The 25,706-nt window shown below is 38.6% G+C and overlaps 1 protein-coding gene across 1 annotated transcript in view; it reads right to left on the reverse strand.

Annotated features, from left to right (window-relative positions):
• The window catches only part of PAN2 (PAN2-PAN3 deadenylation complex catalytic subunit PAN2), a 54,295-nt gene that overhangs the window by 6,595 nt on the left and 21,994 nt on the right, over window positions 1-25,706 (reverse strand). Inside the window, exons 13-17 of the mRNA XM_067771537.1 lie at window positions 21,341-21,440; window positions 21,066-21,252; window positions 13,402-13,597; window positions 13,062-13,285; window positions 6,154-6,375 (exon numbers count right to left, since the gene is read on the reverse strand). Coding sequence (XP_067627638.1) covers window positions 6,154-6,375; window positions 13,062-13,285; window positions 13,402-13,597; window positions 21,066-21,252; window positions 21,341-21,440 — 929 coding nt within the window. The remainder of the gene's footprint in view (window positions 1-6,153; window positions 6,376-13,061; window positions 13,286-13,401; window positions 13,598-21,065; window positions 21,253-21,340; window positions 21,441-25,706) is intronic.

Genomic DNA, 25,706 nt, shown 5'->3' on the forward strand with positions numbered 1-25,706 from the left:
GAAGTAGATGATTTAAAAGGTCGTATGGAGCAGTTAACAACTAAATCGCCCAGCTGTTTCAGCAAGCAACCCGAAGGTAAAAACTCCATCTTTTGACGGCTCTGTCCCTTTCCAGGTCTTTAAGCTACAGTTTGAGAAGGCCGCAGCAGTGAACCACTGGAATGCTGAAGATAAAGTTGCAGCTCTATTCGTAGCATTGAAGGGGCCAGCAGCCGAAATCCTACAGACGATTCCCGAAGGAGAGCGGAACAACTATGAAGCATTGATGGCCGCTGTAGAACGACGTTACGGAAGCGAACACAGGAAACAAATCTACCAAATAGAATTGCAAAACCGCTGCCAAAAATCTAACGAGACTTTGCAGGAGTTTGCTTCGGACATTGAAAGATTGGCTCATCTTGCAAATGCGGACGCACCTGTGGAATGCACTGAAAGGGTAAAGATTCAGAGCTTTATAAACGGCATAGGGGACGTCGAAACGAAGCGAGCCACATACGCGAAGCCAAAGCAAACATTTGCTGAAACGGTATCCCATGCATTGAATCAGGAAACGGCGTTACTATTGAGTAAACCAGCATACAAAGCTCATCGTGTGGAAGTAGAAAGGCCAGAGTGGGTAGACACAATTTTGGAAGCACTGAAGGTATCACAACAGAAAAATGCGGGAGTTATGAAATGTTTCAAGTGCGGCAACCCAGGTCACATTGCACTTCATTGCAACACCGGTCCTAATACTTCCAACAATGTGGGTGGCCGTAAACGCAGATCTGAAGGGGATGAGCAAATCTGCAAATCTACTCAATCGTTAAACTAAAGCGAGTCAGCCGCAAGGGGCAACAGCTGGCTCCCGCAATTGAATGCCCCATAATCTATCTCACAAATTGGAAGAAGGTCAAACAATCTTACTGTCGGAGGACCTGTGGATGGAAAGGAACGTTTACTGATTGTAGATACGGGTGCATCTCATTCCATCATTCGAGCGGATTTAGTCAACAGGGAGATAAGACCATTGCATGGAGCAAGATTGCGTACAGCCACTGGAGAAGACACCACGGTTCTAGGAGAAGTAGCATGTGAAGTCGCAATTGGGAACGTCACGGTAGTGCAAAATTGTATAGTGGCAGAGATTGTTGATAAAATCATAATTGGAGTGGACTTCTTAATCGACCAAGGCAACAAGATCGATATGCAAAGCAAGACGATGAGATATAGGAACATGGATGTGCCACTTAATTTCGGCTACAAGAGAGGCTATAGCAGTAAACAAGTGCTGGTGGAAGAGAGTCAGCAAATACCACCAAAATCAGAAGCAGTAATCTGGACAAAGGTTGATAGAGATTGTGGGACAAACAAATTGTTGGTTGTCGAAACAGCAAACAAATCAGCACCGAACATAATTGTAGGAAAAACCCTGGCTATGACAAAGCAAGATGGACGTATTCCGGTAAGAGTACTCAATGAGTTCAAGTCACCACTCAAACTGACCAAAGGAGATATTTTGGGAAGATGCCAATAGGCTGAAGTAGTTATTAACTGTGAACAGCTCCAGGAACACGTTTCATCTAGTAATACTGATCTTTCAAATGACATCACGGCATGGACGGAGGGGCTAGAGGAAGCCTATCAAAGTAAGGCAAAACAACTGCTCCTAAAGTACGCGGACATATTTGACCAGGATGGTTCCAAACCAGGCCGCACAAACGCTGTGAAACGTCAAATTGACACTGGAGATGCGAGGCCGATCCGTCAAGCTCCACATAGTGTTCCACTGGCGAAGCGGGAAGTTGTGAGTCAAATCATACAAGAAATGAGCGACAGCGGCGTTATCGAACCATCAGCTAGTCCATGGAGCTCACCGGTAGTACTTGTAAAGAAGGATGGAAAATGAGGTTTTGCGTGGACTTCCGGAAGCTGAATGACGTTACGAAAAAGGATAGCTACCCATTACCAGGAACTGACGACACTCTGGACTCGCTCTCTGGTACGAAATGGTTTTCCACATTGGACTTGAAAAGTGGCTACTGGCAAGTGGAGGTGAAGGAGGAAGACAAAGAGAAAACAGCCTTCAGCGTCGGAGATGGTCTTTGACAATTTACAGTAATGTCCTTTGGACTATGTAATGCACCAGCTACTTTCGAGAGACTCATGGATCAGGTATTGAAAGGACTACATTTGAAAACATGCTTGGTGTACCTGGACGACATCATCGTATTGGGCAAGAACTTTGATGAACATCTTAAAAACTTGGAGGAAGTTTTCCAGAGAATAGCTGGCGCTGGTCTGAAACTAAGTCCCAAAAAGTGTTCGCTGTTTAAAAAGAAATAATTTATTTGGGTCACAAGGTAACAACAGAAGGCATCTGTACAGCGAATGAAAAGATGAAGGCAGTAAAGGATTGGCCAAGACCACTGAACCTGCATGAATTGAGAAGTTTCCTTGGGCTGTGCACATACTACCGCCGATTTGTACCAAACTTTTCCAGCGTAGCCCATAGCCTCCATGAGCTTACCAGGAAAAATAAAGTTTTTGAATGGAAGGAGCAAGAGGTGGCTTTCCAAACATTGAAGGAGCGTTTGTGCACTGCCCCAATGTTGGCATATCCGATTCCAGGAGCAACGTTTACTCTAGATACATATGCGAGCGGATATGCTATAGAACGCGTTTATCTCAACTGATCGATGGACAGGAGAAGGTAGTTGCATATTACAGCCGATCAATTGGAAAACCAGATAGGAACTATTTCGTTACACGGAGAGAGCTGTTGGCATTGGTAGAATGCATTAAACATTTTCACAAATACCTCTACGGCCAGCGATTCCGCGTCAGGACAGATCACGCAGCGTATAAATGGCTTCTGCAGTTCCGTAATCCAGAAGGACAATTGGCACGGTGGATCGAGCGGCTACAAAGCTATGACTTTTCCGTTGAGCATCGGAAAGGTAGTACCCATGGGAATGCCGATGCAATGTCACGAAGACCATGTAGTTTGGAATGCAAGCACTGTTCAAAGGCCGAGGCTAAAGAAGACATTATAAATGTGCGGACGTGTGCGGATGAATGGGACAAGGACCAACTAAGGAAGTGTCAGCTAGAAGATACAGATCTGTCACATGGTATGCAAGGGCTCGAACGAAACGAAAGACCAAATAGAGAGCAGATGTCAGCAGAGAGTCCCATTGCAAAGTCATATTGGGCACAGTGGAACAGTTTAGAATTGATATCCGGTTGCTTGCATCGAGTATGGGAGAGTGAGGATGATCAATGCAAGAAGAAACTGATAGTTGTTCCCAGAAAGAGGATTCCTGACGTGCTCAGCGAGCTGCATAATGGTCCAAGCGGAGGTCATCTTGGAATCACGAAGACGCTCGAGAAGATTAAAGAGAGATTCTATTCGGTTGGTTGCCGTCAGTCGGTCACTGAGTGGATTGCGAACTGCGAGGTTTGCAGCAGAGCGAAAGGGCCCAAAACCCGAAGTCATGGCCAGATGAAGCAATATAACTCAGGTGCGCCATTTGAAAGGATCGCTATGGATGTTGCAGGTCCATTTCCTAGTAGCAACTGCGGAAACAAATATGTACTGGTGGTTATGGATTATTTCAGCAAATGGCCAGAGGTATACCCAATCCCAAATTAAGAAGCGGAACCAGTAGCAGAAGTGTTTATAAACAATTGGGTTGCAAGGTATGGTGTACCAATAGAGTTACATTCTGACCAAGGAAGGAATTTCGAATCAGCTTTGTTCCAGGAAATGTGTAAATCATTGGGCATTCGGAAAACACGGACAACTGCATTGCATCCTCAGTCCGATGGTATGGTGGAACGATTCAATAGAACATTGGAGGAGCACTTAAGGAAAGTAGTGGACAAGTTCCATAAAGAGTGGGATGCCCGCATACCATTATTCTTGTTGGCTTACCGATCAGCAGTGCATGAGACAACGGGCCAAACAAACCCCTGCAAAAGTAATTTTTGGCAATGACTTCGACTGCCAGCTGATTTGAAGTTTGGGATAGATGCCGATGCGGAGAGAAATGTCAAGGAATCCACTGGTGTTTCGGAAGAAGAGCTGAGAGAAATACACGATCTGATAAGGCAGATAACAACGATTATGAGTGACAAGATGAAAGCCAGATACGATAAAGCAATAAATTCGGAAGGTTTTCAGGAAAGAGATTTGGTGCTGTTATACAACCCACAACGGAAAAAAGGTTTGTCCCCGAAATTGCAGTGTAACTCGGAAGGCCCACACAAAGTTGTAAAACGGATCAACGATGTAGTTTACCGCATACAAACCATTGGTAAACCACGAACCAAAATGAAAGTAGTTCATCTGGAAAGGCTGGCGGCGTTTAGATCGGGTGGAGGGCAGTGTGACGAATATTAGCAACGCTAAGTATGCCTCTCATCACCCCTATCATCTCTAAGCCAATACTAAGCAGTGACTTGTATGCACATCAACAAGTCAATCATTATGTCTAAACATATGTCCATACAAGCAACGGAGAGCAACGCACAAACACATGCATATATCTGAGATACTCCCAAAAGTAGGCAATTATTTGTGCAAGTATCACTCACATATACACGCGCATATGAGAAGCTATAAACGTAGTTATAGCTGGTAATTTTATAGCTGGTAACTAGTAAATTCTAGAAATAGAAACGCCTAGATATATGTCAACGAGGAAACCAAACAGTATAAAAGCAGCAACAGTTGAGGCACGACCAATCAGTCTCATTTAAGCAAGCTATCAGTTGCGAAGTATAAGTGTTATTGTGAATTACTTTAATAAAGGCCATTTTGCATTATTGAATAGTGGAGTTATTTATTCAACAGTTTAGTGATTCGAACGTTAGTAGAAGGTTGCAAATAAGCGGAGTTGCTCTAAATTCGTTACAATATATATTGACGCCTCTGCAGCTTAACGCGGCTTCCTCCATAATTTCTGCTGCATTCTGCCCGGCTATAATTTCCATCTGAAAGACGCTGGAGTAATCTGGCTCTACTTATTTCTGGATCGACAGCTTCCGATTTTTTTTTGTTTGTGTGTTTTTTTTTTTTGTTTTTGTCCTTCATTAAATTTTATTCTGGAAGATAAAATAAATTTTCCAGACGAATAGCAATTTCCTATCTTCAAATTCCAGTTCTACCGTTATGCACAAAACTGTACATTAGACTGGATCGATTTATTAACCGATATCGCGCCATCGATTTTTCGATAGGATTTGGGCTTAGGAAAAAAAGTTTCACTATACATACCCAAAAAAAAATATATTCGAGCCTGCGAAATTTCATTTTTTTGACTTTTTTCTACTTTGATTTTTAAGGTTTTTTCATGACCTACTAAAAAGATTTTCATTTGATTGTAAAATTTTCATGTATACCCTGTCCGATCCAAAAATGTCCGCTAAAAACGTTGGCGATAACAGTTTTTTTCACATATGAAAATCTTTTTGGTAGGTCATGAAAAAAACCTTAAAAATCAAAGTCGAAAAAAGTCAAAAAATGAAATTTCGCAGGCTCGAAAATTATTTTTTTGGGTATGCGTAGTGGAACTTTTTTTCCTGAGCCCAAATCCTATCGAAAAATCGATGGCGCGATATCGGTTAACTTTCGTCCATACAAATCGACCCACCCTACTGTACATATCTCTTATTTCAACACTTATATGTACATACGTATGTGCTCAAAAATATAGTTTGATCTAAAATCTAAAGTTCCACATATTGCTTTGCACTTGCGATGACAGTGGGCCTGGTCCGATTGGTCAAATATTTGTTGTAATTCTTACATACACCATCACTATTACCGTAGGCAACTTAGTAGCTGCTTGAGTTTAATTTATGGCAAAAAACTTCAGTTGAGACCACTGTGCATGCGATACATGACAAGGATTAAAATTTCCGTTAAAAAAATTGCCATTTACTAACAAAAAAACTATGCCATTAGATCCTAAATCTTGGATATGTTCGCGTTGGCACAGCTGCTCAAACTTTGCCGAAGAACGTGATGCTGTCATAGAAAGTAAAACTGCAGCTCCATCAAACCCGTTATGTTTGCACATATCTTTCATAAATTTTGCGGTTTAGTTTACTTTATGCGCTGTAAAAGGTGAACCATTTCAAGAAATCTTAAGCCACTATCATGCTAACCTGAAATCATTTTTCAATCCATGCCCAACAAATATAACACCAACATCCACTAAATATTTCAATTTTTTATATGAATTTTTTAGCGCCGTCAAACGTTTACTGCTAAAGTTTGCATCCAAATCGCCTGGTTTAATGCCCGAAAACTGTGTTAGATAATCGACAACTTTTTCCTGTGTAGATATGTAATCGTCCATGAAGGGCACACCCTCCTCGGGACCTTGGCTAGCGGCGACAAAAGCAAAAAATTTGAAATAAACAAACTTTATGAAAAAAATGAACTTAAAACAAAGTTAAAAAATATATGTATCTTAGGGTGGGTCAAATATATTGTTGAAAAGGCACATACAGTTTCTGAATCTATGGGTCATACTGAGTAATATTGTCCATGGGACCATAGGTCTGAAATGAATTCCGAGCCTCCCTAATTTTGTTAGAAAATTTTATATCCCAATCCGAATAGCGGCTCTAACAAATAAAATACATGAAAATAAATGTCAAATTCGGATTACGATTGGGATATAAAATTTTCTAACAAAATAAGGGAGGCTCGAAATTCATTTCAGACCTATGGTCCCATGGACAATATTACTCATTATGACCCATCGATTCAGAAACTGGATGTTTACCTGACGTTTTTTCCAACTATTTTTCCCCATACAATTTGACCCGCCCTAATGTATATATATAAAACAAGTTGTTATTAAACATCATTAATGAAGCAGTCTAAAAATGTTTGCTAAAAAAATGGTTATATTATTATATAATAATCAGTTAGTTATGAAATTGTATAACTGCTGCTAAAACTTATAGTGTTTACAATATTAATCGAATACGCCCGCATAACCAACTATTAGCAGCTTGCTATTTTTGTGTTTATAGGGCATTCAATCTGGTATCATTGCTCATTTTCATTTCTGTATAGGAAGCTGTAATTCCGAGGCTTCTGAGAAAAAAATCCCTGTTTATATATACATATATACAAGATTACCTGGCAGACTTCCCTTTGCCCGAAAACTGGTTTGCCTATATTTAAAAAGTGAGCCTCGATTCCTATCTTTATTATCTACCCAATTTCCTTCTGCTTCATCTTCCATTTTTCTTGTTCTTGTACATGTTGTTGTTGTTGTTGTAGCGATAAGGACACCCGCCGAAGGCCTAGGGAGTGTTATCGATGTTGATGGTCCTTTGTCGGATGCAGATCCGGTACGTTCCGCTAACAAGACATTTAGGTACTAGCCCGACGATCTCGGCAACAATTTGGTATGACCACATCGAACCTTCTAGGCCATCCCGTGCTACCACCCCATACATCCATGAGGAGCTTGGGTCGCCAGAGCCTCGGCTGTTAAAGAAACAGGATACGCCACGAGTAGATGAGGTTGACAAAGAAGCTATATATGGCGCTGGCAATCCCTTGAAAGGGTTGCGCTAGACAACCCTTTGAATCAATTTGGTTGTTGTTGTTGTTGTAGCGATAAGGTTACTCTCCGAAGGCTTTGGGGAGTGTTATCGATGTGATGGTCCTTTGCCGGATACAGATCAGGTACGCTCCGGTAACACAGCACCATTAAGGTGCTAGTCCGACCATCTCGGGAACGATTTATATGGCCACATTAAACCTTCAGGCCATCCCTCCCTCCCCACCCACAAGTTCCATGAGAATCTTGGGTCGCCAGAGCCTCGTCTGTTAGTGAAACAGGATTCGCCGCGGATAGGTGAGGTTGACAATTGGGTTTGGAGAAGCTATATATTGCGCTGGCAACCTGAAGGGTTGCGCTACACAGCCCCTTGAATCTGGTATTTTAGTCGCCTCTTACGACAGGCATACCTACCGCGGGAATATTCTGACCCCCTAACCCGCTGGGGGGAATCAATTTGGTATTTTGTTGTTGTTGGTATTTTAGTAGCCTCTTACGACAGGCGTACCTGCCGCGGGTATATTCTAAGGCCCCTAACCCGCCGGAGGATGTTCTTGTACATCCCTTATTCCATTTATCTTCCGCTACCGAAAATATTCCCACTTTAGCTGACGCTCTCGCTCTCACGCCACCCCAATACGACTTACACTTCCAGTTACATTCCTACTCCTACTAAAACTCGCCTCAATTTCCTCATATATAGAATTAATATGGAATACCTGCTTCACTTGACCGTCCGATTTCAATATCTCTGTTTTTATACACCACTACAAAACTATAGAAACTAACGCAGCTAAAATTTTTTAAATCGTATTCATATTTTTAATAATTTAGACGTTCACGATAATATAATACTGGCATTCGTCATATTGTACCTTCTGAAAAAAAATGTCTTGCCTTTCCCTCCTTTCATCGATGTTTGATCCCTCCTCCATCCTCCACATCTTCCCCCTTTTTACTTTCTCAATATTTCTCTCTTCTACTTCCACTTAATTCCTCCCTCAATCTCCTTCTATTTTCTTCATATTGTGGCGAATGTTAACATCCCTAGGCTGTTAGTAAATAATCACGCAAAAAAAAAAAATTAAGCTGCCGTTCTTACAAACATACATGTCCACGTTAAATCTAGCAAAACTTATGTAGAAGGCGACGAAGAGATATCTGATCTCTCCAGTTTTTTCGCCTCGCGAAACCTGGCATTATCACCGACTAAATCTTCCGCGACTTTATTTACAACATGGACGTCGCAAATGTTGACCATTCTGAACATCCACGTCGATGGCACTACGCTACCGACTGTCCTACACCCCAAAATCTTGGGTGTGACGTTTGATCAGGATCTACATTTTGGTGAGCACGCAGCCGCAATTGTTCCGAGAATTCAGAGCCGTAACAAAATCCTCAAATCCCTCGCTGGCAGTACTTGGGGAAAAGATAAAGAAACGCTCATGACTACATACAAAGCAATTAGCCAGCCGATTACGTGCTACGCGTCACCCATATGGTCGCCAAGCCTAAAAATTACCAACTGGAAGAAGCTACAGGCCTGCCAAAATACCGCTCTCAGAATTGCCACGGGCTTTCTTCTTATGTCCCCAGAACACCATCTGCATAATGAGGCGAGAATACTCCCCATCAGGGAGAGAAATGAGATGCTGACCTAACAGTTCCTGTTGAATACCCAGAAACCTGAGCATCCCAACAGAAATCTGATTGATGAACCAGCACCGCCTAGGGGCTTAAGGAGTCATCTCCGTAAGCATTTTGAGGAAATACGGCACCTGAGAACCCAGCCGTATAAAGCGAAAAAACACAAGCAGGTCCTTGGTGAACTCCACAAACAGGCGTCGGACCTTTATGGCGGGAATTGCCCGGTGAATCCAGTACTCAAAGAAAAGTATCCAAAACTCGCGGAAGAGGAACGCATACTCCCCAGGGAAACGCGTGTCACTCTTGCTCAACTTCGTTCTGGATACTGTAACAGGTTAAACTCTTACCTATCCAGAATCAACCCCGACATACAAAATGTATGCCCCGCTTGCAATGTGTCCCCACCTGACACCAACCATCTCTTTAATTGTAATGTGGAACCAACGCCTCCAACACCCCTTTCCTTATGGACCACCCCTGTTGAAACAGCAAGTTTCCTTGGACTCCCGTTAGAGGATATTGATGACAATTTGTGATCGGTTCGAGGTGGGGCGAACCACTGCTACAACAACAACAAGAGATATCTCACACACGCACACATGTAGTCATCAGCCGAAGTAGTTACTCACACATACCCACGCATATGGCAATAAACTACAAATATACACGTTTATAGCTGGTAACCAAGCAGAAGATTCTAGAAGCTGAAACGTCTAGACCTTTGGAGAAATAGGTATGCGGACGAAGCAGCAGTATAAAAGCAGCGCAAGCTGAGTATTCAGAACAGTTTGATTTAAACACGCTGTTGTGAAGTACATGATATTGAAGTATAATTGTACTACTCCCAAGTAGACTAAATAAAGCCCATATTGCAATATTGAAGATTGGAGTGATTTATTCAACAGTTTAGCGATTCGAATGTTAGCAGAAGGTTTGGAATAAACGGAATTTCCCTAAATTCGTTACAATATCTTTCACTTGTCTAGGTTCCTCCCGCCATTCTCTTTCTCTCCGTCTCCAATTCCCCCTTCTATCCCTTGTTTTCCTTTTTCTCTCTTTCAGTCTATGCTTTTTAGCATACCTCTCCCTCTCGATCTTCTTCTTCTTATACATCACCTTTGTTAAACCCTTCATTAAACATCCTATTTGATACCCATATTAAGAAAATACATTCTGGGATTGGTCTACATTTTTGACAAGATCTACAAAATGGGATCACTAATGGAACTAAAAAAACTACGGAACTAACGCAGCTATGATTTTCTAAGTTGGTTCTTCCGGTAACTAAATTTCAAGCAAATCGCAACACAAATAGGATTTATCGATAAGGTCGGCCACTGGTTACTTCCCGAAAAGAAAAATTTTTCATATATTAACTTGATCAAAGTGATACCCCTGTACCATCTCTATAAACTCGCAACATAAATTCGATTTTTTGGAATAGGTCGGTCGCTGGTCTTTTTCCCGGAAGGAAACGTTTCTCAAAAAATAAGCCAGCCAAGGAAGTGCCCCTGTGCCACCACATTTCAAGAAACTCGCACCATAAACTATTTTTTTTAGAATGAAGACCGGCCAAATTGTGAATCTAAAGCATCCTCAAGTCTCCGCGAACACTTACACAAAATTTCATCAAAATCGGCCCAGTAGTTTAGCCGGAGTTCACTCACAAACGCACATACATACGAAATATGTATAAATTTTGTTTTTAGCATACGAGCTACAAGAAGTTCCTCAATTCAACAAATGACTTTTATCTTATAACTTTAAACGAGCAATTCTTGTATATTCGTATATTTGTATGTTTGTATAGCCGAACGATCTCGGGAACCGGTCAACCGATATAAATGAAAATTGGCACAGAGATAATGTATCACATTCTAAGACTTTCTACCTAGGTGTTGCCACGCAGAATGTTTCACAAGGTTGCCACCTATTCGAAATAAAAAAAATGCATGAGATATGCCGATATGGGTATCAAACGAAAGGTATTTCACTCCGCATTACAATAGGGACATTTTTGAGTAGGGTTGCCACCTATTCGAAATTAAAAAAAATTGCATGAGATATGCCGATATGGGTATCAAACGAAAGGTATTTCACTCCGCATTAAAATAGGGACATTTCTGAGTAGGGTTGTCATTAAGGTTGCCACCTATTCGAAATATTGCATGAGATATGCCAATAGGGGTATTAAACGAAAGGCAATTCACTCCGCATTGCAATAGGGAAATTTTTTAGTAGGGTTGCTATTTATGGTTGGGGTAGTTAGACGAAATAGTAACCTACTTACTCATATTCTATTGAAGCTTTAAAGGAGAACATTAAAGTTAAACATCTTCGCAAAAAAATCTTACCCATGATTCGACTTAATTTTCTTATTTTTACACACGCTAATAAAATTGAAATGCAATATCAAGTCACCGTGGCAAATACCAGCAAAATATATTTAAATGCATATTTTTGGCAAATATGAAATGAATAATTACAATTTCTCACAGATTACTATTAGAAAGATTGGTAACGTTTTACAAGACGGTGCACCAGCTAATTTTTATCAAAAATTATCAAAGGTAGTTTCAAAAGACGCGTCTCGACCTCCGTTTTCAGAATCCGAAAGCGAAAATTTAAATTTTTTTTCCGTCATATGATACATATAAGCAAAAACTAGGATCAAAATTTCATGTGGTTGTTGTTTTTTTGCCAGATTTTTTGTACACACACACACACTATTGCAGAAGGATGTTCTGCGCGCATTTAGTTTTGATCCCCAAACCGGTGTCGGAACCACCCAGGGTTATTTTTTTAAATCGCAGCCGAAGGCCGCCAACGCAGAAAAGTGTTCTATGCAAAAAAAACTATGGGTCATTTTACGGTTTTTTGTAAATAACTTTCGAGAGGATTTTTTGATTTTCGCTTTCGGATTGTTAAAACGGAGGTCGAAACGTGTCTTTTGATACCACCTTTGATAATTTTTGATAAAAATTAGGTGGTGCACCATCTTGTAAAACGTTACCGAAAGATTTCTCACCATAGCAAAAATATATCTAACCATGGTAATTTGCTACCGTTGAACAACAATTTTTTGAAAACGACATCTAACCATTTAACTACTTACCAACAGATGGCGCTTAGGCAAGTAAGTTGATATTTAATTAAACTAACTGATAGTTGTCATTCGCGAAATTTACAAGTTTCTGGAATGTAATAAAATTGTGAGATTTTCATAGTGTATAACTAAAAAAATGTTTGAAATTAATAATTCGGCGCATAAAGATACTCGACCTAAATAACTTAGTTATCGATTTCACTAATTATCATAACAATCCCTTATGTTATAGGCTGGAATTACTCATTTCAAATTTTTGTTCCAGTTCATTTTGCGGTTAGGGTTTGATATGTTTTTGAAATCTATTTTTAAGGAAATCAAATATTGATAAGTAAAAATATATAATATATGTACATATAAAAAAAGTAGAGTTTGATTAATGATGACATGTAGAACAAAGTATGTTATGCGGCATACTCGACGATTGCCGAGCAAAGCTCGGTCGCCCAGGTACTTATATTTAGAGAAGTCAATTAATTACAATAATTTTTTAAGGACCGCTTTCTCGGAGTTGACTTGACAAAACGACGAATGATTGCTAATAAAAAAATACATAAAGCATTAACTGGACTTTGAGAAAACGACCCTAAATATCTAGACATCCTCGAGTTTCTAAATATGGAATAAGGGATTGAATGCCCTAGTGTGAATAAAAACTATAATCTGTGTATGTATGGATGTGTATATACATATGTATGTATATTCTAAGAAGACAGCGCTGCATATTCGCTTACCCGCGTATACATGAAATACGTGCCACACTCATGTGACATGGTTTTATGGTTGCTGTTTTGCCATCCGGACGTATTTCATTCTCTTCGGGATTCAATGTGACAAATTCAGCATCCATAGCTACCAAATCACCTGCCTGTGGCATTTCATTCGTTTGCAATGGCTTATATAATATAATGCCCATGTTGCTTGGCGCTTTCGCTCGCTGTACAGGATTAGTTATATCCTGCAAAAAGGTGGAGGTAGTAATATAAATAATAAATAATAAATGTATCCAACTTTTAGCATTGCTAACAAAAAATAAAAAAGCAAAATTAAGAAAGCTAATTATGCTGAGTTTACTTGTATAAATGGATTATAATGGGGCAATTCCATGTCCATGTTGATTTTTTGAATATCATCTTTAGTAGTTGAAGTATTAACATTTGTATTGCAGCTCATAGACAAATCCAAATTTGCGCTTCTGTAAAAAAGTACACAAGGCACTTTCCAATCAAGTGTAAACCATACGGACTCTTGTATTGAAACGGGTGAAATGCTGAAATTGAATTGAAATAAATCAATGTATTACTCGATTAGTATTTTTTACAACACTTTGAATAAATGAGTGAAAGGTGGTGCAAAGATATCATTAAGGTTTCTCACGACAGATTTAAAGCTCGCAGCTATGCTGCAATATAAAGATATTTTTAGATAGAAAATTTTAAGAAGTAGTCAAAGCGCCATCAAATTTTGCCCCCAGCGGGTTAGGGGGTTATAATATACCCGCGGTAGGTATGCCTGTCGTAAGAGGCCTAAAATACCCGATTCAAGGGGTTTGTGTAGCGCAGCCCCTTCAGATTGCCAGCGCAATACATAGCTTCTCCAAACCCAATTGTCAACCTCACCTATCCTTGGCGAATCCTGTTTCATTAACAGCCGAGGCTCTGGCGACCCCGAACTCCTCATGGATCTAGGGGGTGGGAGGGTGGAATGGCCAGAAGGTCGCATGTGGTCATAACAAATCGTTCCCGAGATGGTTGGGCTTGGTACCGGAACGTACCGGACCATCAACTCGATAACACTCCCCAAGGCCTTCGGGGAGTGTCCTTAACGCTACAACAACAGCAAATTTTGAGGGATCAAAAATATTCTTTCCTCGGCAGTCTGGTTTGTATGTACCAGAGGGTATTAGTGCTGGAGCACTTCTCGCCTTGGCTTATAGCGAAGACTTTGCCGTCAGCCTAAAAAATTATACGAAACTAGCGCGCTATATATAAGATATAGATTGATAATTGAAAGGTTCTTCTGCCCGATAATATTCCTACTACTTTATCCGTAAACAGAGGCATTTGCCATAATATAGCTTCTAAACAAAAAAATATGATTTTCTCTTTCCTCTCCCTCCTCCACTAAATGTTTGATCCCTGTATCTCCTCATTACCTTTCCACTATCACTTTCTCAATTTTTCTCTCTTCCTCTCCCTCAACCTACCTTTATTTTTCTACATATCCTTTCCCTCTCTAGGTTCAGGTGTTCTATATTTTTCTCGTACTTTTGAAATATTTAACCTTCATACTTTTATTATTTGCATCTTACATATATTTTTTTTGTTTTTGTACAAGTCCTTTTTTTCCAAAATTTTAAATTTAACGATTATTTTACAGATAAAGAATTTTTTAAATTTGTTTTGTACAGCCGGTCTTTAAGAGCGTCGACTCACTTAAAAATCGGCATGTTCTTACAAATCGAGTAAATTGGAATGATTATTTGTTTTAATTTAACAAAAGATATTTTAAATGGGTTTAAGTCTATTATTATGGACTATTATTTCTTTTGTTTTGTTTGTACTATCTCTATTTTCTAAATTATACCGCACTCTTATAGAAATTTTTCTATGTATATGATTTACCGTAAAAATATTTTTGGGTTACGTATCTATCTACCGAGGGTTAGAGTAAAGTATTTTCCTAATATGTAAAAATATGATCTTATGAGACCTAGACAATAAATGATTTTATTTATTTTATTTCATTAAACTAATTTCGCATATTATTCAAGTCTTTTTTCTTTTGACATTTTTTTTCTCATTCATAATAAGATGAATTTGTAATAGATTGTATAGACAATAGATGGGTTGCTGATGGAAGAGCGGGGTAGCTATGTATTGATAGTATTGGAAGGTACAGTGGGTGCAAAACAAAATTTGCGTATTTTTAAATGTTCTTTTTATATTCTCAATAATTTAATATTTTCCAGCAATTTCTTTGATCTTATTTGTCATGCGATTTCTGCGGCGGCCACCAGGACAGAATCGTCATGACTTTTATGAAGAATTATTTTTATTTTTATTCCGGGATTTGTCACATGCACAACCTCTTTGGTTAATGCATCTATTTGATCTTAGAGAACTATCAATTATTATTTTACGTTTGCCTACTCGAGTAAATAATCAATCATTTTCCACCAATTTGTCCCTCAGGACAACTGTGTTTTTCTTATAAATACCAAGTCCTGTATTGGCGGCATTCGCACAACGTGTGTACAGCCTGATAAGTAACTGTCCTAAGTTAGTTTTATCATCTACAATCAGGTTTCTTGTATTTCCTACGCTACCATTTTTCTATCCTAAGATGAAAACGAGCGCGACATGTCTTATTGCTGCAAATTTATATAGCGCTTCACTTATATTTTTATAGGTTCTCTTTGTGACTTTTCTTCATTTTTTCTTTTGTTGTTATGGGCTGGTTGCAAAATATGTATTTTTTTTTTTTTGTAAGGTTTTGCTTCCTTCCACTGTCCTAGAATTTCCCATTCTTCCTGACCATCTTTGTCAGGAACATTCAACGGAATTATGCGAATTTTGATTTGCTGTTCGCTTTAGGCAGGGCTGCCTTTATTGTCGATTGTGACATTTTTAAGACTTACTATTTGGGATTTTACTGTTCCTCTTCCTCAGCTTTGAGTTTAGAAACTTGGGTATGAGGAAAAATTAATAGAAGCAGAATTTATTATTTGTGAACAGACAAGAGTTTCATATTCGGCATTCCATTGATGTTAGGTAACTGCTGTGTTAGGTCAATAATTTGTATAATATTGTAATATGATTGAGCTGTTAAAAATGTATTGCATAGGAGTTCATGACGCGTAATGCCGCAAAATGTATTGCATAGGTGGGCATAGACGCTTAATGCTACACACTTTCTACATTTTTATCTCCATTGCCTACACTTACATTCCTCCCTCTAACCCTCTCTCTCTTTTTTTCCGCGTCTGTAATTTCCATCCCTGTCTCGCATTATCCTTTTTCTCTTTTTCAGCCTATGACTTTCCGTATAACATTCCCTTTTCTCCTCGTCCCTTCTTCTTAACCACCATCCCTTCCTAAAATCATCTTTAACACATATTATTTGATATCTCTGTTGTAATCACACATTGTGGAATAACTTGGTCCACATTTTGGTCTATATCTTAGAAATAGGTCCACATATAAAACTAAAACCCTTTTACAAACCGTCTACGAAACGTTAAGAAACTAATGCAGATATAATTTTTAAAATTGGCTCATCCAATCTTGAATTATAAAGCTACCATCTCGTTTTGCACTCGGTTTTATATATAAGATTGAATTATTCGTTGGCTAAATTAAAAAAAAATCGCACCATCTTGGTCCATTTTCCGGAAAGAAAGGGTCTCAAACATTAAGCTTGTTGTTGTTGTAGCAGTGCACCCCATCCAATAGGTGCGACCAATCACAAATTATCATCAATGTCCTATAACGGGAGTCTAAGGAAACTTGATTTTTCAACAGGGGTGGACCATAATGAGAGAGGTGTTAGAGGCGTTGGTTCCACATTACAATTGAAGAGATGGTTGGTGTCATGTGGGGGCACATTGGAAGCAGGAAATTCATTTTGTATGTCGGGTTTGATTCTGGATAGGTAAGAGTTTAACCTGTTACAGTACCCACATCGAAGTTCAGCTAGAGTGACGCGCGTAACCCAGGGAGATTGCGTTCCTCTTCTGCTAGTTCTGGGTATTTTTCTTTATGTACCGGATTCGCCGGGCAAGTCCTGGCATAGAGGTCCGACGCCTGTTTGTGGATATCACTGAGGACCTGCTTGTGCTTTTTTGCTTCATACGGCTGTGTTCTCAGGTGCCGTATTTCCGCATAATGCTTACGGAGATGACCCCTTAATCCCCTGGGAGATGTGGCCTCATCAATCAGATGTCTGTTGGAATGCCCAGGATTCCGGGTATTCAACAGAAATTGTTTGTTCAGCATTTCATTTCTCTCCCTAATGGGGGGTACTCTCGCCTCATTGTGTAGGTGGTGTTGTGGGGACACAAGAAGTAGCGGTTCTGACGTTTGGGCTTGGCGACCATATCGGGAACGCGTAGCATGCAATCGACCGGCCAATTGCCTTTAACATTTAGCTTATCGAAGAGTTGTATGGGTTAGTCTCAATCAAACCGTTTTTGATTTTAATAGGTCGGCCACTGGTTCACTTCCCGGAGAGATAAGACAAAAATCATATCTCAGAGGGGACATCATTAGGCAAGTTGTTTATCTGTTTTTTCACTAGAATTGGAACAAAATATTGGGAAAGGAGCGCCGTACTCGAAAATTTTAAATAAAATAAAATTTTCTCTTTTCTTTCGCCTGATCATAAATATAGCAAAAACAAGTAAAGGTGTCTAAGTTCGGGTGTAACCGAACATTATATAGTCAGCGTGAGCTTCAATTGTACATTTTTTTTTCAGATAAATTACTTTTCTACATAACACGTTATATTATAATTCAATTTAGAAAGTAAAATTCTATTGATACAAAGCTCTTTTTTGCAAAGATATAGCTTATTTTATTCGTACACGACCCTTTTAAAAATCTTTTATATAAAAGTGGCCGTGGTCCTTAACCGATTTCGTTAATTTTTCTTCAAAGCATTCCTTATAGTAAAGGCAACCTCTCTGCCGAATTTTGTAACGATAGGTTTAACGATTTTTGATTTATGATTAATAATATTTGTAAAATTGATTCTATCACAAGTGGACGGTGCCACGCCCAATTTAAACATTGTTTTCAAATTTTTATCAATAGTCTCACTATCAGTCCACATGTCAAATTTCAACATTCTAGGTGTATTATTTACTACATAATCAGGTTTTTTGTGTTTTCCAAAATGTTATATATATAAAAAGTGGGTGTGGTTATCATCCGATTTCGCCCATTTTCAACACCAATCTATTCTGGGTCCAGATAAGCTCGTGTACTGAATTTGGTCAATATATCTCAATATTTACTTAAGTTATCGTATTAATTGACGGACGGACGGACGGATGGACATGGCTCAATCAGCTCAATCAAATTTTTTTTTCGATATTGATGATTTTGATTTTTTGAAGTCTATATCTATCTCGATTCCTTTATACCTGTTCAACCAACCGTTATCCAATCAATGTTAATATACTCTGTGTGCAAAGCACGCTGAGTATAAAAAAGAGTTGAATAAGAGAAAAAAGAGACTTATGACCATTCCGGAAAAGCAGTATGATCATAATACCATGCTGTTATAATGGCAATTTTAAGTGGTCGTACTGACAATTGACGTTATAGCCGTTTACCTTGGGTCATCCCTACATATTTTTATATAAAACTTGTAAAAACAATTTATCGCGAGCAAAATGTATACAGGTTTATCTAAAAATAAATGTAAGGCGCGATAAGCTCCGAAGAGATATTAGGTTGAGCTTTTCTTCCAATTTGCGTCGTGCCCCTTTTTTTGATGTTGCTATGCCCGGGGCGGGAACCCAAGATCTTCGTTGTTGTAGGCGAAGCACGCTACCACCACGCCAAGGCGGCAGCTGCAGGCTTGTCTAAGAGTGGTATTTTAATTATTATATTTATGAAATTAAATAAATTTTGAATACTTTTGGGAAAATAATATTTGGACTGAAAAATGTTTTCGGGTGGTTTTCAAAATTTAAAAATATCAGTTATGCAGTTCAATGCCACAAAATATCAGTTGTTTAGGTTTATGCACCGCTTCGAATCGAACCGGTTTGCAGCCCTGGGTCGAATGCCCAGCCGGATGTTGTACAATGTTATCGTATAAGCTTCGTATTGTGGAATATTAGCATCACTATGATGTTAGTAAATAATCACAACAACAAAAAAGCAAGCAGCCACACTTATGTACAAGGGAACGAAGAATATTCCACACATAACCAGCAGCTCGAAGCTAAGATATTTTCCACATACATATATGTAGTCAGCAGATAAGAGTGAAGAAGAAAGAGAAACAATCACACATCACGTTATCAACAACTAAGAGCAGAAGTTGTTACTCACACATACACACGTATATAGCTAGAAGAAAAACATAAACTACTGATATATGTATATAGCTAAATAACCAAGTATGAGATACAACTGTTCCAGAAGCCATGTTCGTGAAAAGTTTAGACCTTAGGAGAAATAGGTGAACGAGGCGAACTGATAGTATAAAAGCAACTCGGTGCAAGCGAATCAATCAGTTTGATTTAAACACGCTACTACACCTTTCCCAGTTTAAGTTCAGAAATTTACAATTCAAGTTCAGAATTTCCAATTTAAATTCAGAAATATACAATTCAAGTTCAGAAATTTACAATTCAAGTTCAGAAAAATACAATTCAAATTCAGAAAATTATACGTAGGGTGTTATTTTTTAAAAGTTCTTCCAATTCATACTATGTACATAATGTGATACTTATGTGTTATTTGCGGAAGTGTTGATGCTTCGTTGACAATGGTGGCTTGGATATACTGTACGCCAAGTTTTCTCCAAGGCGTGTACATCCCGAGCTAAGAGATCAAACGGAGGATAACTCTTTGCAACAAGTGCATCGGCTCGGAAAAAGTAAGTGGAAGGGGGAGACCTCCACAGAGTTGAGAGAGGCAGGTGGAGGAAGACTTGATCTGTGCACATAGTACTTATACGTTACTTGCGGGATTGTGGACGCTCCGTTGATTTCGCCATCACTGCTGTCATACTCAATGCAGATCAATGCTTGTGACCTTTAAAATATAGCTGGATGTCCTTGTAACTGACCCCTTATTAGAGGAGGAGAGAGAAGAGAGGAAAGGGTTTTTTCTTAGCTACCTCCTTCATGTGAGCAAAATTGGTTTAAGTGAGTTAAGAAGTCCAATGCTTCCTTAACAGATAGGAGGCCTTCGTGTCCTTGTATCAGATTATTAGCGCTAACATTTACCATCTTACGTACTTTAATTTCCATTGCATGAAAGAAAAAATTCCTGACAAACTTTCTGAATTTGAATTGTAATTTTCTGAACTTGAAATGAAAATTCTGAACTTGAATTGTAATTTTCTGAACTTGAGTTGTAATTTTCTGAAGTTGACATGAAAATTCTGTACTTCAATTGTAAATTTCTGAATTAAAATTGGAAATTCTGAACCTGAATTGTAATTTTCTGAACTTGAATTGTAATTTTCTGAACTTAAATTGGAAATTCTGAACTTGAATTGTAATTTTCTGAACTTGAATTGTAATATTCTGAACTTAAACTGGAAAAGGTGTAGTGAAGTATAATTGTGATTGTTAAGTACTACTCCCAAAGTAGTATAAATAAAGACCATTTTGCAATACTGATTATTCGACAGTTCCGCAATTCGAATGTTAGCAGAAGGTGCATAATTATTAGGACCTCCCCAAAATTCGTTACAGTATATATGAATCGAAATAGATATTGAATTCATAACACTTAAAAAGTTCGCCCATTTTGATAGCGCACCTCCACATTGAAATAAAATAAATTTCCCAACATTTGTGAGCTGAAAACTGCTGACAAAAATTGAGTACAAATTTTGCACCACCTTGCATTTATTTGTTGTAGCTTTGCATTACTATAGCACTAAAGCCATTATAGAGACGCCGATTGAATCTGAATTGAATGTTCTTAGACAAAATGGTCTTATGTACTTATAGCGCTGTTTATATACATACGCAGTTCAATATCACTTACCTGAAATCATTAAAAATATACCATTGTTGTTGCTCTTCACTGTTGCTGCCACTAGTTGCCATTTTCATTGTGTGATATTTTTTATTTACATTAATAAGCGCAACTAAATTCTTTTGTGTACCATCATCAATTTGACAAACTACAGCATGTAGAAAATATTCACGATATGAAGCGTTATTAGAAGTCACTAAAAACAGGCAAAAAATATTGACATGTGATAAAGTCACATATTACCGTGTATCTTACAGCCCTTAAGATAACATTACATCACTCACCATCTGCACATTGTTTATCTGACCCTGGTGTGGCTTCGCTGCTACTTTCGCTCGTCTTATTAACACTTCTTCGATTTTCTTTATTTTCTGTGCAATTTTGCTGCAAAATTCCAAACTTTTGTTATTTTGGCCGCTGAGAGCAAGGTTAGACGCTCCACCTCAGAAAATATTTCAAAAATGACGCGCTATCTTAGCAAAATTACAGTTTTTTGCTATATATATAAATATATATACATACTAGGGCTGGGACTATCCGCATATTCGAATATCCATACGAATATCCGTTGACACGAATAAAATCCGGCCATCCATGCCGTACGGTTAATATTCGTTTGTGAAACCATCCGGATATCCGGATGTATGAAGATCCGGTTAATAACCGTGTTTTTGGATATCCAGTGAAAGCAACAAATTGATGTACCATATATGTTTACTAGCAGACCCGGCAGCCGTTGTTCTTCCATAAATTTGGCCTATCTGCATACATTTTAATAAGCTTTTTCCGTCTAACTCTGCCCTCCCCCACCCCTCTTCACTTTTTCCTGATCCTTTTATTCACTCCACCCTCCGTCTTTTTCGCTTCATCTATCTCCATATTCGTCTCATTCTATTTCTTTCTCTGTCTCCTTCTCCTTCTCGCTTTTCTCTTCTCTTCTCTCTCCCAGAGGGTGGTATGTATTTTGTTCCAGTCCCAGTCCCACTCCGATTCTCAGTCCCAGTCCTAGTCCTAATCCCAGTCCGTCTCTGGTCTACTTCCCGGAAAAAAGGATTGTAAATATCAATATAGGCAAATTTATATACCAAATTTCAGGCAAATCGAATAGGACGTATGTAAATAGGTATGTGGGTATTATTAATTCATGCTTCTATTTCGGCTTCGCATGCATATTTATCAGTTTTGCCAGGTGGATGCGACTAAATCGAATAGCACAATGAAAATTACTTTAGAGCTCTCAGCAACACCTTTCATTTCATATCCATATTACCCACACATTCTAGGGGTATCCGGGTCCACGTTTTGACCTACATATATCTGGAGACCCTAGTCACCAAGCGGTATAATATATTACTCTGCACTAAAGCACTCATCAACAGCTTTCGTTTGATATCCATATTATATAAACACATTCTAGGGGTATCCGGGTCCACGTTTGAACAAAGTCGACTGACGCATCTCTTCAAACACCGGCGACCAACTAACACACATTTTAGCCTTTCCTTATATATATATAGATTTTTATTTTTCACACTTCACTATATTATTAAAACGAAATGCAGATATTCGTTGCTTTTGAAATTCGGCCTAAAAATTGCACATGTAACAACTAAAGACTCTCCTGAATTAAAAAAAATGTCTTAGTACTACTAAATCGCGGAACCACTCATAAACCCTGGGTCCCGGTGTAATCCACCCATGCCCCCCCCCCCCCCCCCCCTCTCAACGGGCCTGGTGATGTGCTATACTTGATATCATTCGCTATAATATTTTTTATTGATAAGCACGTTGTATAATTAAACACCAACCAATTACACGGAAACATATCCGCACCACCTGAAAATATGAGTGCCGGTGCGTATACGTAACATTTTATTATTACGTATGAACATATACAAAAATTTACAATAAAATAATATTGAGACTATAAAATGAGATATAACCTATCCTATATTTCAAGTTAGATCAAACTACAAACGGGGTGCAAAACAAATTCAAAATCGGTTCAGTAGCTTAGGGGTCCATCGCGGACAAACAATGTGACACGTGATTTTTATATATAAAGATTTAACATTAATAACAATAAGTACGTGGGGCGCTTAAATCAATTAACAGTGAATACAAAAAAGGCTCGTATTGAGAAATATGTAATATGATGTTAACTATTTTCTTCTTGTTCTGGTGTAAGAAAACAAGTGCCGATATCATTTCCCGACTCAAACAATTTCGTGTGGGACGAACTACATTTCCAGCACTTGAAAATACCCTTTCAGAAGCTGTTGAAGTGACAGGTTCCGCAAGATATCTTTTCGCAATTTCGAAAGGGGTGAGTAAATCTATTAGAACATGCATCCCAGTCACTGTCCGAAATTGCGGTATTTTGAGCGGCCTTGTTATTGAAAATTGAAGGATCAGCAATTACTGCAACAATAGAAGATCTAAGCTCTTTAACTCTTTCCAACATAAAAATAACTGAATTTCATCTAGTTGGACAACTTTGGATTCGATTTTTAACTGTCTTTTCAGTTTGTATTAAATGTTTCTCGAGAGCTTATGTACGTTTACTCGAATGATTTAAACTCATCACCAGTTTCGAAACCTTTTGGATGACTCCACAACATTCCGGTAGTTTCATTCCTAAATTAACACTCAATTGAAGTGTATGTGCGCTGCATGGATGACTGGTTATGTCAGGGCTCAAACCACGAACAGCATTTGTTATATTTTTCGTGTTGTCGTGTACAATAGTTGTGACTTTTTCTTCGATATCCCAATTCTTCCATGCCATCTCGGAGCGAGTCTTCTAAATTCTCAGCTGTGTGGCTTTCAGTCATTTCGTCGATGAGCAAATCTAATTAGAATCTAAATAATGCGCTGTAAGTCCCATATAGGATCGGATGGATGTCCAGCAATCAGTGGTCAAATCTATATCAGATGCTGAACTGAGATTTTTCTTAACTTTCTCCATTTCACGGTTATGCATGGCTTGAATTCTACCGGAAATTGTTTTGCGACAAGGAATTACATATACATACTCTGATTCGAGGAAATTAACAAACTTCTTGAATCGATCACATTCCACCAATGAAAGAGGCAATAAGTCAACAGCAATCATATTAGCCAAAGCTTGTGTTATTATCTCTTGACGTTATTTGGACATATACTTATTGCGAACAGCTTGAGCTACGCGTGATGTTCGAACTTTCTTCATGGGGGGTTCTGAACATTCCGAATTGTGATCAAAATTACTTTGTGATGATCTGCTACTCGGCTTATATTCTGGCGCAGATTCAGAGAGAAAAGCTGCGTCCATACCATTCTCTTAAGGATGGAAAAACCGATAGTGGCTCCATAGCGTTTTTTCACAATGTAAACAAATGGCACTGTTCTTATTTTCACTTTTTTGGAAATGATCCCAAATTTTGCTGACCATTTTAGCACTCATTATTAGATTAAATCGACGCTTTGTAAAATTGTATCTTTTTAATTTCTAACGTTAATTTAATAATCTACAAACATATTTTGTGAATAATTTTTCGATGTTTGTTTCGTTCATATTCCAGTATCCGGACATACAGATGTCCGGATTTTCCGTTTACATATCCGGATAGCTGGATTTTTTGCTTAGCTATCTGGTTATTCGAATATCCGGTTGCAAAATCCGGATGCAGTTCACAGCCCTAATACATACATATATAGATGGATGTGTTTTTGTATGCAGCTTATGGACTCCGAAATCACTCCACCGATTTTATTCAAATTTTCAGGATAGCTTCACAGCAATCAGATGCATGTTTCTGTGAAGTTTTTTTCCCGGGAAGTGGGCCAGGGACCGATCTATTCGACAAACTTCTATTCGTGATTCGATTTCCTTGAAATTTGGCATATAGGTAGCCCTTAGCCCTTAGCCTAGCCTAGTATTTACACCATTTTTTCGGGAAATGGACTAGGGACCGACGGGGATTGGGACTTGGGATGGGACTGTGACTGGGAATAATAGATGGAGAAGAATAAGAACTAGAGAGAAGAGAAAAGCGAGAAGGAGAAAGAGACTGAGAAAGAGATAGAGTTGGACGAAAATAGAGAGATAGGAATAGATGGAGCTTAAAAGAATTGAGGGAAAGACGGAGGGAGAAAAAGACACAGAGAAAGAGAAAGGCAGAGGGAGGAGTGAATAAATGGATAAGGAAAAGAGAGAGGGGGAGGTAAAAACTTCTTACAACTTCTGCAGATAGACCAAAGTTAGGGCAGAATAACGTCTGCCGGGTTTTCAAGTAGAAACTATTTCTGGAACAGCGGATTCTGTGCACAAGCAGTCATATTTGTAAACTGCTGTTTTATACAAAAACATGGTACATTGTGCGTTAAAGGGTTATATGATACACTTTTAATAAATCTTGACGACTACAAAGAGGTTTATTCGATTCGAAAATCCTCGTTTGGGCATAGTTCTCACTGCTCAAAAAACGTATTCTTAATGAAAGAATGTATAATATAAAAGAATTAGAACTAATATTAGTTGAAGTACAGTGATTTAGATAAGAACTAGAGTCAAGTTCCGAGTTAATCAGCTTAAATATAGGAAATCTGCTGATGTCGATTATTGAGGTTATGGCTGGTTCTATAAAAAAATAACGGGAAAATGTATTT

Source organism: Eurosta solidaginis, chromosome 3 (assembly GCF_040869045.1).
Source record: "Eurosta solidaginis isolate ZX-2024a chromosome 3, ASM4086904v1, whole genome shotgun sequence".
NCBI classification, from domain to species: Eukaryota; Metazoa; Arthropoda; class Insecta; order Diptera; family Tephritidae; genus Eurosta; species Eurosta solidaginis.